Raw genomic sequence first — 18795 nt, 5'->3', positions numbered from 1 at the left:
GCATGGTGGCCTGGCACGAAGGGGGTCAGAGGACATGATTTTGTGTGAGTGGCAGGCATGCGCATGTGCACAGCTCCATCTGGCATATATGGTCTGCTGCTCACACAAGTGGAGCTTCACACCTGGTCGCACTCACCCGCCACTTGCACAACCTGATTCTGAACAGGCAGCAGCTCAGTAGTAGCTCGTCACTAGGACATAGAGCATAGAATATTTATTTATATAACATATTTAGACAACAGCCATCTCCATCATAAACCAATTCTGAGTGGTGAGAATGTTACATGTGTGGTCTGGGATTACCTGATATATAGCAAATTTCTAATATAAAGCTGATCTACACTTTCAGAATGATCACATGGCAATTATCTTGTGAATGATCTCACCAATGGTTAAACAAAATGAAATTGGTTAGCTAGTGATATACATCCATTTGTGAAACAGCTTTGAGAATCAAGTGAATCCACAAGAGTTACAAATGCAATAGAGGTCAATTACACAAAGTCATAGACTGTGGCTTTATTTTTATTGCTTGTATTGCTTTTCTTCAATTAGAATTGAGAAGTTGTGGAAGATTTCCCTCGTGGGAGTTATCAGCTGACACCTCCCGACAGTTTTTAATCAGGCTGAAGAAATAGCTAGATTTCTCTCACATAAAACATAGGCAATGTATAGCATGTGCTCCCCTCTTGCGGTGGAATTGAGAAGAGCAGCCATGGAAGAGAGGTAACCTTAGAGGGGAGAAGTGGAAAGCAACTTAGTGACATCGGGTTAAATATTTGTATTCTGAAGAGTTGTATCATAAGATGGAGAGCAACGTGGTCGGTGATGGGGATCTTTATTCATTTTAATCCAGAGCGGTCTTTGGTGATCTCTGAACTTGGTTGGTTTCTTGCAAGTGTTACAATACCCCAGTGGTTCCCAAACTTGGCAACTTTAAGACTTGTGGACTTCAACTCCTAGAATTCTCCAGCCAGCAGAGCTCTTTAATTCTAGGAGTTAAAGTCCACAAGTCTTAAAGTTGCCAAGTTTGGGAACCTCTGCAATACCCAAACTAGGTAACTTCGTCAGTGCAAAGCCTCATCATTTTAAACCTTTAAGAAAAAGATTTAAAGCACTTTTGAAAAGTGATCACATTAGAATGAAGGTTTAGCCATTACTTTGTGAAACTGCACCAGAACTGTAATCTATGAGTTGAAAAACCTTCTAATAGCCCGTTTGAAGAGGTGAAATATAAATAATTCAGAAAGAAGATTTGGGGAAATAGCTTTTTTTATCGTTATGTTTTCTTGTTGTAAAACCTATTTTGCACTACTTCTTACGACATCAGTAAGGACCGAGTGCACAAGAACTGCAATTCAGTTCTAGAAATGCTTATATTAAGGATCGTTGCACCATAATACATTTATTAGTGTAAAAGTTATATAATGCAGGGCAAATGATAGACAAAATTGCATATATTGAAATAAATAGATAACAGAAATACATTCGCTTTTTTTAAAAAACCCCACAAAGCTGAGGTTTTTCAAACTACCTTCAGTCAAGATATTGCCATGAAAAAGTATGTAGATCTACCTCGTTTTACTACCATTAGAAACTTACCAGATGCTATTTAATGGTCTCCTATGCATTTCAACATGCTCCCTAAATAGCTTTCTCCTACATTAGTCAGTATCTAAGAGCTCTGACATATCTTTTTATAAAGTAGCCTGAGTGAAGTATCTTACTCCTAAAGCATCCTCCCACAAGCTGCTGTTCTTGTTAGTAGTTTCCTCTCCTTGTCTTCTGACTATCTATGTTTCATCTTGAAGCTTTGTATTATTCAGGTTGCTGTAAATAGTAATGTCCGTGGTTCTGCTATCAGGAGTATACAAAGGAAATGGAGCAGAATGCAACTGCTGGAGGGTAGAATGTGGCTTGGGTTAAATAGCCCTGGCCATTTTGTTTTTCAAGTGGATTTCAGAAAAGGCATTGTTCTACTAAAGTCAATCTTCCTCAAGTAGTAAAGAACATCAGAGACGTGGTGAAACACACATATTTCTTATTTAGTTTTGCTTGCTTAAATTTGATTCTTCTAAAAATCTGTTTTCCAAACCAGATGCTCATCTTCTAGAACCAGGATGCCCTGTGCAAATTCCTATGTACCGTGATGTAATTAAGCAAATTTAATCCTGTTTCCTCCATAGTGAAATATAGCATCCGCTGTTCAACTGCCATTATGCCAAAATAGTAGCATTGAAAAGAGGCTTTGTATGGCTGGATGGCTATGGAAGTGTACTGTAGGTCGTTAGTGTGGAAGTAGAGTAAGTCAGGAACTTCAAGAGATGCATTAGTCTGTTCCTTGTTTTGCCTCTCACAATGAGTTTCGAGTTTCATTTTATTTATATGCCGCCCTATTCCCAGCGGGACTCAGGGCGGCGCACAAACCCAAGGAGGGGAAGGGAAGCACAAAAACTACACAAAAATACAGGGCATGTAAAGCAACCAACAGTCACACAATTCGAGAGGGGAAGGGAACTTATCAACCCCAGGCCTGCCGACACAGCCAGGTTTTAACGGCTTTTCGGAAGGCCTGGAGAGAGGTGAGGGTCCGAATCTCTGTGGGGAGCTCGTTCCAAAGGGCCAGAGCCGCCACAGAGAAGGCCCTCCCCCGGGTAGTGGCCAGATGACATTGGCCAGTAGACGGAACCCAGAGGAGGCCTAATCTGTGCATTACTCTTCAAGAGTTTTCTTGCAATAAACATTCCTATGGACAGTTGACTTATTTTTTTTAAGTAAAATGGCTAGATGCCAGAAAGGGGTGAGTAGATTTTAATCGTCTATATTCAATTGCATTCTTTAAAGAAGAGAGGGGAAGTTTCAAATCACGCTATCTGGTTTCATCAGATAGGGCATGTTGCTACAGTACAGTGGCAAATGTAGCAGGCTTTTAACATTTTCAAGCAAGTACATAGAAGCAGATATTTAGAAGCCCAAGAGCTTGGGAATACATAAAAGCTAAGGCATCCATGTATATCACAACACAGAAATAATTAAAAGTAAGTACATAGCATTTATATTTCCAAAGACAGAATTCACAAATGCTTGTCTTTTTATGCACCTTTCCCAGAGGCACGGTACTTTTTATTTATACAGTAGTTTTAAATAAACAATTATTTTATACATAACTTTCCAAGTGCATTACTGATTGAAAACCATAAACATTCCTTGCTGGGAGTAAAGATGCCACTAAATTCCATTTATTGCCATTACCCAATGTACAACTAGGTGCACTTTGGCAAATTGCAGCGTTTTGATATAGAAGAGATCACCAGGGTTGTCTGTTACATCCCTACCCCGTGGGGATTACTTCTGTATGGAAACATGTTACAATAAAATTAATGTGTAGTTCTGTAATAAAGAAGTTGCACACCTCCTTTTCATTAGTACATGTGGTTTCAGTAAGGCTTACGTGCCTTTTAAAACTCTTGTTTCTCCAGATTTACAACCTATTAATGGGGCTGATTTAAAAAAAAGCTGCGAAGAACAATGGTCTTTAGGGTAGCTGTATTTCTTGCTTTCCAGAGGCTGTTCATTTATTTTTAAGGACTGTCAGAAGAGTATCCTCTGCCTGAATAGCTGTAGATCTGTCCAGTCCAAGTTCAGTTAGTGATCAATAACCGAGTTGCCCATCAGTGGAGATTATCATGTGAAAGTTCTCCTCACTATGGAGAGACATGGGTCTGTTTTATTAATAGGTAAAGGTTTATCTACATCTATAAATTGACACATCCGTGATTTTTGCAAAGTTGCATCCATCCATCCATCTTTCTTTCTTTCTTTTATAAATATTCTAACCCTACTCCTGGGTTTTCATATCTCCTAAATTCTTCACTCATTTTCTCTCTGAATCACATTTTTTCTGTACTTTACATTGCATTTACATTATATTCATTCCTGCCCAACCTTCCCCCTTGTGTAACTTGTATTACAACATTGCGAATTGTGACCTTTTAAAATGCTCTGAATATTTCATATGTAATAAGGCAATGAATAAGGAGATTGTATTTCACTGGGGATCTGAGTAATTCTGGGCTGTTTTGCATCTTAAGCCTAAAAACTATGCATCCCCATTTCATTTGAATTGTCACGTTTTGTAAGATGGGTTGCCAAATAAATATTATCCATAAATCAATAAAATAAACTGCCTAGTCTTCACACCCCCAAGAACGATTTGCTAGATGAAAAAAAGACTGTCTGGTTTGCAGTTTGGTGATGAGCAGTTAAGTAACATAAACTGGGACTCAGTTTAAGGATCTCACTACAGTAAATGCCAAGGAATGTACAAGCTAGTCCATTATTTGAAGCCAAAGCTTCAAAGCTATCATCCAGATTTCAATAAGCGGCTGTGAAAGCAACAACAAAAGAAAAAAAATCTTGAATGCTACATCCCCTCCAATCTAAAGCTGTATGAATGCCATCAAATCAACCATAACTATCACAAGGTAAAGTATTCTGAAGTCAAAAACACAGACGCCCAGCTGCAGGAGGAGTCAGAGGATGAAGCACACAAAAAAAATCTAGTTGAAAGGTTAAAGCCAGTAATTTCAAGAATCTGAATTTTCAAGTGAAGTATCATTATTTAAGTCTGATTTGAGCCCAGGGCCGGCTGCTATGGGTTCGCCCAGATTCGGGAGAACCCATAGCTAGCATTATGGCAGGTTCAGAGAACCTCCAAATCCCACCTCTGGCTGGCCCTGCCCACCATGCCCCTCCCAGGTGTCTCCATGTGGCCCATTTTGGATGCGAGGTTAGTGCAGGTCCTGCACGGAGCGTTGGGGAGGGAGGAACTGGGCCTGCCGGAAGGCCTCTGGAGCCTGGGGGAGAACATTTTCACACACACACACACACAGAGGCTCAAGGAAAGCCTCTGGAGCCTGGGAAAGTGAAAATGTTCCACCACCATGGTGCAGGAGGCTGACTAGGCCATGCCCACCATGGCCACACCCACCATGGCCACACCCACCTTGCAACCGAGCAGAGAATCCCTTGCTGAAATTTTTGAAGCCCACCCCTGTGTAGGCCTGTTTAAGCCTGATCAGGCTAATTAGCCTTCTGTGCTATAAACTATTTATAGCATCAATTTTGCTGACTAAGAGTGAAATAGCACCTCTGCCATAGACATAGTCTCTGCCATAGACTAGTAATCTTCTTCTGTCTCCAATGATTCCATGACAAAGTGTGTCCATGCTGCCATATTATTTCTTTAGAAGGTAACTTGGAAAACATGAGGAGCAGCTTTCAGGAAGATTTATTTAATTGGTTCTCTCAACACTCCTGAAGCAAGACTACAGGTATGGCTCAGAGCCAGGGCCCCAACCCTATTCCAACTGACAAGCTCCTTGGGACAAAACCAAAGCCATGGTCAAGAAATCCAAGATAAACTGGTTTTGTTTTTTCATTTCTACTAAGTGGGACATGTCAGAGTTCAACTCTGTCCTGTCACCTCCTCATGAGATTTATCTTCAGAGTAAGCACAAAGAAATAACTCAAATAGCCTAGAAGCAAGATTTGATAAAAATGCATAGCAGAAAAGGTTCACTAAAAGAATGGAAGGGAGAAAAATTTATGCAGAATTAAAAAAAAATCCCTAGAATAGCTTCACTTAAAAAAATACCATTTTTATAAATGAAAGGGATTTCCACATTAGGGGAAGGTGTGAAATGTAAGAACCCAACAGAGAGTATTATTGCAACCCTTGGCTGCATTTTATCTATTTATAACTGTATGAGAAAGTCTCTAGGAACTACGTAACTCTTCCACATCCCAAATGATATATAGAAAAAATAATCTGCTATGGTCTCATATCTCCCCACTATGTATATTGTGGGGAAAATATGTTCTGCTACTTATTTGTGTAAGGGTTTGTCGATGTCTCCACAACAATGTGGCAACTCATGAAGCACTAGTGGGTGGGGGTGGGGGTGAGAATGCTAACTTTGATAATGGTTTCATGAGTCACCAGCAATTTAATTGATGTCCCTAGACAATTTTGTCGAGGACATGACTTAATTCCTATAGGTCCAATGTTTCTGAAGAGCTACCATTGTGCAGAATCTACACTGGGAAGCACTTTTGAGATACGGTAATTCAGGACCATATCCCAAAAGTCCAATCCAAGACAATGGTTGTGTGTGTGTGTGTGTGTGTGTGTGTGTGTGTGTGTGTGTGTGTGTGTGTGTGTGAGAGAGAGAGAGAGAGAGAGAGAGAGAGAGAGAGAGAGAGAGAGAGAGAGAGAGAGAGAGCTTAAAGGTGTAATAACTTTTTAATATGGGGCAGCTATAATAAGGCTTCTCAGATAGGTCATTCACACCTATTTCTACTATATATATATATATATATATATAGATAGATAGATAGATAGATAGATAGATAGATAGATAGAGAGAGAGAGAGAGAGAGAGAGAGAGAGAGAGAGAGAGAGAGAGAGATATAGATATAGATATAGATATAGATATAGATATATATTAAGTCATGTCCTCGACAAAAATTGTCTAGGGACATCAATTAAATTGCTGGTGACTCATGAAACCATTATCAAAGTTAGCATTCTCACCCCCCACCCCCACCCACTAGTGCTTCATGAGTTGCCACATTGTTGTGGAGACATCGACAAACCCTTACACAAATAAGTAGCAGAACATATTTTCCCCACAATATATATATATATATATATATATATATATATATATATATATATATATATATATATATATATATATATATATATATATATATATATATATATATATATATATATATATATATATATATATATATATATATATATGATAGATAGATAGATAGATAGATAGATAGATAGATAGATAGATAGATAGATAGATAATCAACCCAGAATAAGCCAATAAAATCAGACTTAAGTCACCAACATCCTCTGCTCCAGCAATCCACCCAGAAGCAACTTACAGAAAGAAGAACAAAAACCACTAACCAACTTGAGGAAAGACAACAACATAATCATTCTCCCAGCAGACAAAGGTAACGCCACAGTGGTGATGAACATGTCTGACTACCAAGCCAAACTATCCAACCTACTCCAAGACCCCGCTTACAAACCTCTAAACACAGACACCACCAAGTATCTGGGGAAAAACTCCACCAAATCCAAAATAAAAGCCTCTCCCATCAGTGAAGAGAACCAGCAAAAAATCATCCCCAGAGAGAAATCATGCAGATGCCCCAAGCTCTATGGCCTTCTCAAGATACAGAAAGAAGGAACACCACTCAGACCCATAGTCAGCTCCATAGGCTCACCTCTACAGAATCTTGCCAAATTCCTCGCCAAACAACTTCAACCCTACACAGAATCCATCACCTCACACCTACAAAACTCACTCCACTTCATAGAAGCAATAAAGAAACAAAACCTACAACCCAGTGACCTACTCGTGAGCTTTGATGTCATATCCCTCTTCACCCAAGTGCCTATAAAAGAAGCTTTGACAGCTATCCAGAACAAATACAACCCCCCTAAAGCACATCCTGGACCTGACCAACCACTGCCTAACCAACACATACTTCATCCATAATGGACAAAGATGCAAACAGATAGAAGGAGCACCCATGGGATCACCCTCTCACTCGTCATTGCAAACTTATACATGGAACATTTTGAAACTAATGCCTTAGATAAATCTGAACACAACCCCAAACTCTGCCTTAGATATGTAGATGACACTTTCATAATCTGGCCACATGGGAAAGAAAAACTGGAAAACTTCCTCACACATCTCAACAGCCTACACCCCAAAACACAATTCACTATGGAAATAGAAGCAAACAACCAACTTCCCTTTTTGGATGTCCTAATCTACAAAAAACCCAATGGCTCCCTAGGACACACCATCTACCGGGGGAAAAACACACACCAACCGCTACTTAAACGCACAATCCCGTTACCACCCTGCACAGATCAACTCAGTAGCCAAGACCTTCATCTCCAGAACCAAATGCCTAGCTGACAAAGACCATCTGAAAACTGTATTACACACTCTAACAAATGTATTAATCTCCAATGGATTCCAAAGAAAAACAATTACCAACCTAATCCAAAAGTAGACACCCCCCAAGAACCAAGACACAGAACAGGACAACGCCATAGCCCTCCTCCCTTACATCAGAGGCACCATGGATAAAATCAGCAAAATTCTACACAAGCACAATATCAAGACAGCCTTCAGCATTGACCAAAAAATACCCAACATCTTAAGAAACCCCAAAGACAAGATCCAGCTAGAAAACCAAGGAGTCTACCAAATACCATGCAAAATCTGCCCTGCCACATACATTGGGCAAACTAGTAGGAGAATAAATGCATGCATCGCAGAACACAAGAACGCAGTCAGAAAAAAAGAAAAGACTTCCTCACTTTTCCAGCACCTTAAAGCAACAGGACATGAAATTGATTTTGAAGGAACCAAATTAATCTCCAAAACTGAACACTTCAACAAGAGAATAATTATGGAAGCCATCAAAATAGAAAAACACCCCCACAACATGAATAAACATGACGATACCTCCCGCCTACCCATCTGGAAACCAGCCCTAGTCAACAAAGGAGCCCCACCCACCACCCAGGTCATTACAACACAAAAGAACAACGGATACACAGCCAGCACCTCAGTCACACAGGATGATACGAAACAGCCAACCAATCTACAGACATCAACTCCATCTACCAATCAGGATGCAACTACACAGCCAATCAACCCACTTATAGCAACAAAGCCAGCACACACAAACCCACCAAGATTTATAGAGAGACAGCAGCTCCGATCACACTTTACTCACACAAGCACGAAGCCGAAAACACCAACCTGAAGATGGCGAGTGGAACCACGATGAAAAGTTGCCAAGACAATCAAAATCTTACACAGGAAAATACCCGAATATAACAAGACCAGCATATATAGATATAGATATAGATATAGATATAGATATAGATAGATATAGATATAGATATAGATATAGATATAGATATAGATATAGATACAGATACATACATACATACATACATACATACATACATACATACATACTGCCCCATATTAAAAAGGTATTACACCTTTATGTTTATCATTACATTTGATTGAGGGTATACCCTAAACAAGGCTCCATACCTGTGAGTTTACCATGTACATCATGCGTAGGGACCCTCTAGTCAATATAATGTATGTAATTCAGCCCTTGATGTTTCTGAATTCAAATCAAACTATTATGATGTCTCTACCAGCATTTGTTGTACAAATTCTTTATAAGAAAATCTTGAAATAACAATTTCTAAATACTTTGATTAAGTTCTGAAATACAGTTCAAAATAATTGCACTATAGTCTGATAGATAACATCAATACAATATTACATTCTTGAATTTGATGATAGAAAGTCAGTGTTATTAAAATAATAATCAAGCCTAAAAATTTCTGTTGCCACTTGAATAAAATTTGTTCTCTCTGAGTTAGATATCTCAAATGCCAAGGGTGTACCAAAATCTTATATATAAATCTTAATTGTTTCCCTACTAATGACTGAGGGTTTTTAGTACATCTATTTCTAGCCAGCTCAGGATCCAATATTTCATTAAAAATCTCATGTTACCACTTTATCATAAATGCACCCATTGAAGTGTCAAAAACATTGATAAAAAGTAAAAGGAGAGTATAAATTAGCTATATAAATATTAACCATAGCTATTACAGTTGTTGCTATTTTAGCACGTAAAATTAAATAACACCCATTTATATCAGTAATATGTTGTATATCACTTGAAAATCCTGTTCAAACCAAAATAGCCACATCTTTAGCTGTCATCTATGTATCTATGAAATAAACTTGTCCCACCCAATCCTTCATTAATGGAGGTACTGTTCCATTAGATAAGTCTTCTGTAGATAAGCAATACCTGTCCTTAATTATTGTAAATATGTTAAAATTACATTTTTGTATCCTAGATTCCTATAGCCCATACTGTAAAATACTAATTTTATCCATTTATTTTATTTTTGGCCCACTTATTAATATTTTTCCAAAACAAATTATTTTATAACCTGTACCATTTAACAAATCTATAATAATGAACTTTATTTATATATTTATCATATTTTCTAATGTTACATATAGACATAGAATCATGGAACTCAAATTAATATTCAGATAGCCTTGTTTTATACATATAGAGAATCTTTACTTAAAAGAAAAAATGTGGTTATGTGTAAGAAAATAGACTTACTAAAAAGTAACATTCTTATTTTTAAAAAATGGAAAGAACCCAAGAAAGAAAGAAAGAAAGAAAGAAAGAAAGAAAGAAAGAAAGAAAGAAAGAAAGAAAGAAATGCATGACTTCTTAGTGAGGTAGCACTATAGTTCATCTCTCTTATTACAAATAAATATATAGAACAGTTTGCAAACCAATCATTTAAACTCATATGCTAAGTATGAAGATAAAGACTAAAATTGGCAATACGCCCAGACTCATTATCATCAAATTAACAAGAAGACAAGGGGGGCCAGCTTTAAAAGTTCTCAAATGAGGATACTCCCCCCCCCCCCGCTCCCATTGCTCCTTGGGCAAACTCACACTTCTCTCTTAGCAATTGCTGTAAAATGAAACACAATAAGACTTATCCATCAGCAAATTTCAGTTATAAGATAAAAGCCTCCGCATTCACAGTGTTACCAAATCTGTGAATCTGATCTTGATTATTAATGCAGAATGTAGCAGAAAATATTACAGTTGTACATTAAATATTATAGTTGTGGTACTCTAGTGAGACTTTGAGCTTTTATAAACAATCTTCTTTTCTCTGAAAATTCCTTAGTAAAATCAGGATTGATTGATATGTTACTTTGGTTAGAACTCAATGAAGATTTTACTGATTCCCGGCAAAATATGTGTAAAATCTCATCTCTGAGGAACTGCATAAGAATGGTATTTGAATTAGTTCCAATCTTCTGTCTTATTAAAGGAATTTTAAACACATGTTAAATCTTGACTAGACGTCCATTCCCAAAGAGAAGAGCTTTTTGAAAAAAATCCTCCATATAATTCAGCCAGGTTTGTTTGAGTTAGAGGATTTTCAATAGCAGTCTTGCACAATTTTTTTCCTGTGCAGTTGTGATTCTAAATAAGTAATTCATCTAGTCCAGCGGCCCCCAACCTTTTGGGCACCAGGGACGGTTCCATGGAGAAAGATTTTTCCACAGAACAGAGAGGGCATGGTTTTGTAGGCTTCCTGCGTCCCACAGATGGGGCTTTGCTGACATTCTGCAGACCGGGGCTTGGGGCCCCCTGATCTGATCAGTATATTAAAATTGGCTTGAATTATGGTACTGTGGGCTAGTAATTAATCTTCATGTCTTATGGTACTATGGGCTAGTAATCAATCTTCATATCTAACCATTTTTTCTTGCCTTAAGAGTAAAATCACTTAAGAGTGATTTTAAATCACTCTTAAGCTCATCCAGATCTTGTTGGATTGGCTGCAAGATTTGTACTTGAGTCTGGATCTCTTTTAACAAGTTAATGGAAGAATCTTCCTCTTCCTCTTCTACCTTTCTTGGTTCGGCAGATGGTGATGCAATTGAAATTAGCTGTTGACTGCTGGGATCTAGCTGCCATGGCAATAGCTCATTAAAAACAAAATAATATATGAAGACAAATTAGTTTTATTTGTGGAGAACATTCTTAGGATTATTTCCAAACCTCATATGACTATTCCACTGTTGATGCAAAATATAGATTTCTTTAGCAAAATAGCATGATACTCTAGTAAATGGTTTAAATTGGAATTGATACCAAAAGGTAAAAACTGAATTATTCATTCATTTAAGGAATATAAATTCAGTATCCGCACCAAATCAATTCAATATTTAGGTATGCATTGTCAACCCCCACAGGTAAACTAGAAAGTAAACAGGGCTAGATGAACGAATTCTACTTAATTGTTAGGATGCATTAACACAATCTCACAAGTCTGAAAATACAAACTTTCTGCCACCTTTTTAACTGCTTCATCCATTAGGGTGGTTCTTTCCTAAGTTTCTTTCTCTGACTTTTAAGACATTAGCTGCTCCTGCTTCTCTTGTCTGATGGTTTCCTAGGCAGCATCTCACCCCTCTTTCCTCAGGGTCATCCATGTATTCCATTGAATGTATATACCAAAGGATATAAATCAGTTAGCAATGCGTAAGATAAATAAAACATACAGAGAAGTTTCTTCAGATATCAATAAAAAGTCATTAAACCTTACGCTTTGAGGAACAGTGAATGCTTTCAGATTATTCCCAGATTAATTAATGTCCAAGTGTATAAGTATGATTGTGTTGTTTGAATCAGGTATCCATGATTTGAAATCAAATCCCTTTGCAAAATTGAATCAAATGATCACCTCCATCATTTCTGTCCCAAAATCCAAAAATGCCAGTGATGCCTGTTTCTACTTGGCTGACAACTTTTGGATAGAAACTACCCAGAATGTAAATGATGACTTTTGAGGATACTTGTTCCTTATTTTCAATAGTAGCATAGAAATTATCTATTTCAAGTTCCATTGCATATGTTATTGGGGCTAGACTTGGACAATTGTGATTTTGAGGTGCTTGACATAACTTGAAGGGTTATGATTCAAATATTTACTGTCAAGAAGCTTTCCATTATTTGGACAAGTTTCTTGCCACTCTGTTCATTGTCCTGGTGTAATGTCCCAAGTAATAGAGAGTGAATTCATCAGACTGGAAATAACCATTGTCTATTCATTGTAGCTCAGTAATGCCAAGAAGATTGATTTTCAACCTGGCTATCTCCTGTTTGATTATGTCCAATTTACCCTGCCTCATTCCTTGGACATTCCATGTTGCTTTCTGAGGTGTCTTGGTGCTGCACAGTCCCTTGTTTTCTTCAGGGGTGCATCAGCAGCTGGGATTCCTGCTAGATTTGGTTGAGGCACATCATTAATGCCTTGACCACTTACTGTGGGCCCTTGCTCTTTCCCAATATTTGTTGTGTGCCTTCTGGCCTAAAGATTCTACCATATCTGATTCACTTGAGAGTTTTTCCATAAACTTTTATTGGCAAAGTTTTTTTTTTCAAATTAAGTTGCAGTTCTTTCTCAACCTTATACATTTATCCAGGCTTTGGGACCAGCATGCAAAGTCCCAAAGCCTTGGCTTTATAACATAAATGTGTTTATTTGGCAGGGGAAGCTCCTGTCAGAATCCAGTGACTTTTAAACTGAGTATTTTATCTTCTCCCACTTAAGTATCCTTTTATGTATATACCCTGTTTCCCTGAAAATAAGACCTGCCCAGATAATAAGCCCGGGATTTTGAGCGCATGCGCTAAGATAAACCCTCCCCTGAAAATGAGCCCTCCCTGAAACTATTGCAACACAGCAGCAGCCAGGAGGTGACCACGCTCGCCTCCTCTTGCACCTCAAAAGTAATAAGACCTCCCCGAAAATATTGCAACACAGCAGGAGCCATGAGGTGACCATGTGCGATGCCTCCTGCACCTTAAAAATAATAAGACCTCCCTAAAAATAAGGCCAAGTGCTTATTTCAGGGGGGGTCAAAAGAAAATAAGACCCTGTCTTATTTTCAGGGAAATGTGGTAATTATAAATAACTCCAAGAAAAAAGAAGCAAAGATTTCATTTTTAAAAAACATCCCTCCTAATTCCTCCCCTCTTTCTTTTTTTAACCTTCAATTCAATGTTAATTCTTGGTGACTGCCTTGTCAAATCCCTGTAGTTATCTTTAAAAGTTTTTTTTAAAGTGGTTTGCCTTTGCCTGCTTCCTATGGCTGAGAAACGGTGACTAGCCTAAGATATCCCAGCTGGCTTCATGTCTAAGGCAGAGCTAGCACTTATGCTCCCCCAGTTTTTAATTTGATGCCTAAACCATTAATACCCAATTGGCTGTCTCCCTATTCCTTCCCTGAAATTTAAAAAAAAGAGGGGTGAAGTGTTGCTAAATAGTTTCCAGAGTTTTAAAGCCACCTTAATTCTTTCCTTGGCTTCCCAAGAAAGAAGAGGTCATGATGCTAAATTAGAGTGTATGTAATTAAATTAACACATAATTAACAAATACTAATATAAAAAGAGTGAGGATGAATGGAATATAGAAATCAGTATAAGGAAAATGGATTATAGAATGTTTCATGGGTGATACAGAAGTTACAATACTGAGTGAAAATTGACCATAGTACTACAGCTGTTGCAAATTAGTCAAGGGGTGTATTCAGTACATTGTCTACTCTTTGTTTTGTGGAATCTATTTCAGTAACGCAGTAGCGTAGGATGTTTTATCTGTAATAATCCTTTGCAAATTACCTTTGTCCATACAATTTGAGTCATTCTGCCTGGGACAGATGACAGAAGAGGTCTTCCACAAGACCAAAATGGGAATATTTCCTTGGTGCAGAAAAGTACTTGAGGCCTGACTGTAATGGAAAAATTAAATACAAATAATGTCTTAATTAACATTAGTGATAACGCAGCAAGCATATGAACAGGAATAGGAAATAGTGGTTGGGTTGAGTTGAGCAGAATTGCTAGAGAACTGAAACTCACAGGCCTTTCCAGAACAGAGTCAGCAGCCTTGAAGGTTAAAAAAAGATTTGGGTTTCTTAAGATGTGTAATAGATCTTAATAGAGAGATCTTAAATAGAGAGGGGCACAGTGGCTCAGTGGCTAAGATGCTGAGCTTGTCAATCAGAAAGGTCAGCTGTTCAGCGGTTCAAATCCCTGGCACCGCCTAATGGAGTGAGCTTCCATTACTTGTCCCAGCTTCTGCCAACCTAGCAGTTCAAAAGCATGTAAAAATGCAAGTAGAAAAATACAAACCACCTTTGGTGGGAAGGTAACAGCGTTCCTTGCGCCATTGGTGTTTAGTCATGCTGGCCACCTGACCATGCAGGTTTCTTTGGACAATGCTGGCTCTTCTTTGAAATAGAGATGAGCACCACCCCTAGAGTTGGAAATGACTAGCACATATGTGCAAGGGCTACCTTTACCTTTAAGATCTGTAATAACAGTAAATAGAGCCAGCAACAATATTCTGATTGGCAGACAAATATTGTTCATGTCCCTTTTCATATCTTCCTTTCCCCCTTTTTAATTAAAGTTGTAGTTTAGGGGATGCCAGTTGAGCATGTACATCTTAATTTTTCTATTATTTTCAATTTTTTAAATAGAGGGTACCATCTGCAAGAAAATAGTACTTACTGCAAACTAACTGTTTTCGGAATCAGAGCAGCTGAAGCAAACACACTGTATCTCTGAGATTCAAGTGAATTTGAATATAAAATGCATATGTCCAGAATATTTTCTCTCAACGGGGTTCATCAGCAGGTTTATATATTTTATTTATTGATATTTTAACTATAGGGAATGTAAAAGCAGTTGCAAAACATGGAATCTCAACAGGTAGGGAAAAGATAATCTTAGCTCATTGAGTCACTGAAACTAATGCACAATGGGCAGCTAAAGTCCAAGTTCTAAAAATATTTGTCTGCACCAGTGAATAATAAGCAGGAGAAATAGCACCACCATCTGTTTGTGTGTTATGAGAGATAGTTATGCTACAAATTTCTTTTTGAGCAATTCATGCACCATGGGAAATTGAGAAAAAAAATCTACCGAAGCCCTTGCAAATAAATAAAACCAAACTGAAAGTGCCGTGGGTAAATAGAAAGCCCTTCCTGTTCTTGATCCAGCCTCTGGGGCTTACAGTGAAGTCATGAATGATATGGGAGGTGAAAAGTGAGACATTTCACAAGAAGGCTGGAACAGGAGCTGCTGACAGTGGGACAAAGTCTTTCTGAGCTTTTCAACTTCACACCCTACTAATGAGTACCCAAGTTACAGTGTTCTTAATAGAATTTTTCCTGTCCCTGAGGCTCACTCCCAGTTAAGTCGGTGATTAAATAGAGCTTATGTTAACAGTATCTCCTTTCTGTATTTATTTCCCAATGCTCTTTCCCTTTCAACACTGCTTATACTTGGAGGGAAGTTTTTTTTTAGTGTTGTTTCTCACCTAAGGACATCAGACAGCTTGGAAATGTCTCAAACGCTCAGAATCAAAGAGCTGCAGGAATTTCTTCCCTTTTCAGAATCATTGACTATGAGAAAGCTAGGATGAAGCTGACTGTAAAAGAAAATGTTCTCTTGGAGTAATAGAATATAAAGTATAACATTATCATTACCTTATTAAAGGTAATAAGCCATGAGAAATATGTTCTTATCAATTGCTCGTGTTTAACCTAGATCTTCTTTATTAGCTAGCAGAGCAAATACCTCTGAGGGTTCTGGTGTTAAAACATAATTGGATACAGAAGATAAACATCGCATACCAGACCCTCACAGCTATGTCTTTCTGTTTTCTCTTGCACTATAGCTTTCCCCTGGATCTGAGGATGATGAGGGACATGACAGCTCCAGCCGAGAGAATCTGGGCCGCATCCAATTTAGTGTTGGCTATAATTTCCAGGAATCTACTCTCACTGTCAAAATATTGAAAGCTCAGGAGCTGCCAGCTAAGGATTTCAGTGGCACAAGTGACCCTTTTGTCAAAATCTATCTCCTGCCAGATAAAAAGAATAAACTGGAGACCAAGGTGAAAAGGAAGAACTTAAATCCACATTGGAATGAGACCTTTCTTTTTGAAGGTAGGTAAGAAGGTCTAAGTTCTGGATTCTGATTACTGAAGTCAAGGCTTTGCTGAAGAAATCTATCTCATGGTTCAGTTTTCAACCTGTCAAGTATGATAGTGGTCTTCGTTTCTTAAACTTAAAGGCAAGCAACATAGTTGAAAGAAAACTGCTGTCAAACAGAAAACTTGTTCATGAATAGAAATAGACAGTGTGTCAGAGAAGGACCGATTAATTGTGGTAATCTTTTTATCCTAGAATGAATGTTCCAAGGTTGGACATTTGGGGAGTTGCCACTCTTGTCCAGATGGGACAGAAAGAAAGAGTGAATGATGTTCACCTTCTTGTTTTGTTTTGTTTTCCACCAGGCTAGTGTAAATATTTCTGAAGAACACAAGCTTGATAGCAATAGCAATAGCACTTAGATGTATATACCGCTTCAAAGTCCTCTTTAAGCAGTTTACAGAGTCAGCATTTTGCCTCTGACAAAATGTGCCTCTGACATTTTACCAACCTTGGAAGGATGGAAGGATGAGTCAACCTTGAGCTGGTGAGATTTGAACTGCTGAACTGCTGGCAAATGTAAAAGTGCTGAACTACTGGCAGTCAGCAGAAATAGCCTGCAGTATTTCATTCTAACCACTACAACACCATGGCTCTTATGACTGAAGGCTTTAGAGTAGGGGTGTCAAACTTGCATTGTCACAGTGGCATCACGTGACATATCAGGACTTTTCTCCCCTTTGCTAAACTGGGCATGGGCATGGCCAGTGCGTGACGCATCCAGCCCATGGGCCATAAGTTTGACAGCCCTGCTTTAGAGTGTACACATCTAATGTTTCTCCTAATGATCACACCACAATCCATCTCCTTTTATCTTCATTAATATTGAGTTCTAGCATGGGAGAGGTGAAACCATGAATATGTTCACTGAAGAAGAAAAAAACAGAAGCACTGCCATGCTGGATCAGACCACTGGCCATCTTTCCCAGCAGTCCATTCTCACAGTAATCAACCAATCACTAGTCTCCCAGCAGATCTTTAGAGACAGTCACATTACCATCAAAACTAACAGCCATTCATCCCATGACTTCCCTGAAGTGGGCCAATCCTTTGTTGAAGACAGCCAACCTGGTAACCAGCACTCACATCTCTTAGTATATAAATTCCAAAACTGCATTGCTAGTCCCAATTTCCATTTCAAGTGGGTGTGGTTGGGTGGGTGTGTTGTCTGCCAGTCACAAAAATGTTATAGCAGTTAGTGTAAAGAGAAGCTGCAATGCTGCCAAACTCTCATTCCCTTGTTATTAAAAGCCTATGGCTACCATTGATGATGAAAAAAATAGCATGCAAGCAATTTTGCGATCAGGTGCTTTTTCCAATAGCTTTATAACTATGGCTGTATGTTGCTATAGTGGAGGAAAAGAAATGGTAAATCTAAACAATGTCTACAAGTCGGCAGCCAGACAAAAAACTGAAGATTTTTGGTGAGCAGATGGGTGGAAGAGATGGTTTGGGAGCAACAAAAATCAGATTTCACTCTACATCCCTTTGACTTGCCTGCTATGCATTTGGGAATATTTCCAACGATTTGCAAGTAATTCGAATACTGTATAGCTCAAGTAAATGCCATCAATATTTTAAAATAGAATCATCACGATAATGTGTATTTAACTAGCTGAAAGGAGAGAGAAAAACTATGAGCAGTTGTTGTGAAAGAAGGCTTGTGAAACAATCAAGCTACCCTTCCCTTTTAAGAGCCCATGAACAGAATTGCATTAGCTGAAGCCCAGAGGCCAGCAGACAAGACAAGGTAAGTCTTCCCACCTGTGAAGAAACTGGCTGTTCATAAACCGTTCAGAGTTCAATGAGGTAAATGAAAGACTGCTTTTTTATTACTTCAAACACATGATTGTTGAACTGGATTCTCAGTTACCAAACATAGATGACGGTGAGGGAGCATGAAGCTCCAGACTTCATGTAATGAAGTAATGCAGTCTCCCAGTAGGGAGATTCTATGTGAGATTGTTCCAACATAATAGGGATATCATTTTTGTGCCACATAGCTGTAAATAATTCAGCATTGACATGG

At 38.4% G+C, this 18795-nt stretch overlaps 1 protein-coding gene across 2 annotated transcripts in view; it reads left to right on the top strand.

The window, feature by feature from the left end:
• The window catches only part of SYT7 (synaptotagmin 7), a 257645-nt gene that overhangs the window by 215171 nt on the left and 23679 nt on the right, over positions 1 to 18795 (top strand). For both annotated transcript variants that reach the window (XM_087715082.1, XM_087715086.1), the window contains one exon: positions 16451 to 16721. In XM_087715082.1, coding sequence (XP_087571208.1) covers positions 16451 to 16721 — 271 coding nt within the window. The remainder of the gene's footprint in view (positions 1 to 16450; positions 16722 to 18795) is intronic.

Source organism: Thamnophis sirtalis, unplaced genomic scaffold (genome assembly GCF_051295495.1).
Source record: "Thamnophis sirtalis isolate CommonGarterSnake01/CBP01778 unplaced genomic scaffold, rThaSir2_p1.2 scaffold_1, whole genome shotgun sequence".
Taxonomy (NCBI): Eukaryota; Metazoa; Chordata; class Lepidosauria; order Squamata; family Natricidae; genus Thamnophis; species Thamnophis sirtalis.
The sequence above is the reverse complement of the archived record's forward strand: the minus strand, read 5'-3'. Positions and strand labels throughout refer to the sequence as shown.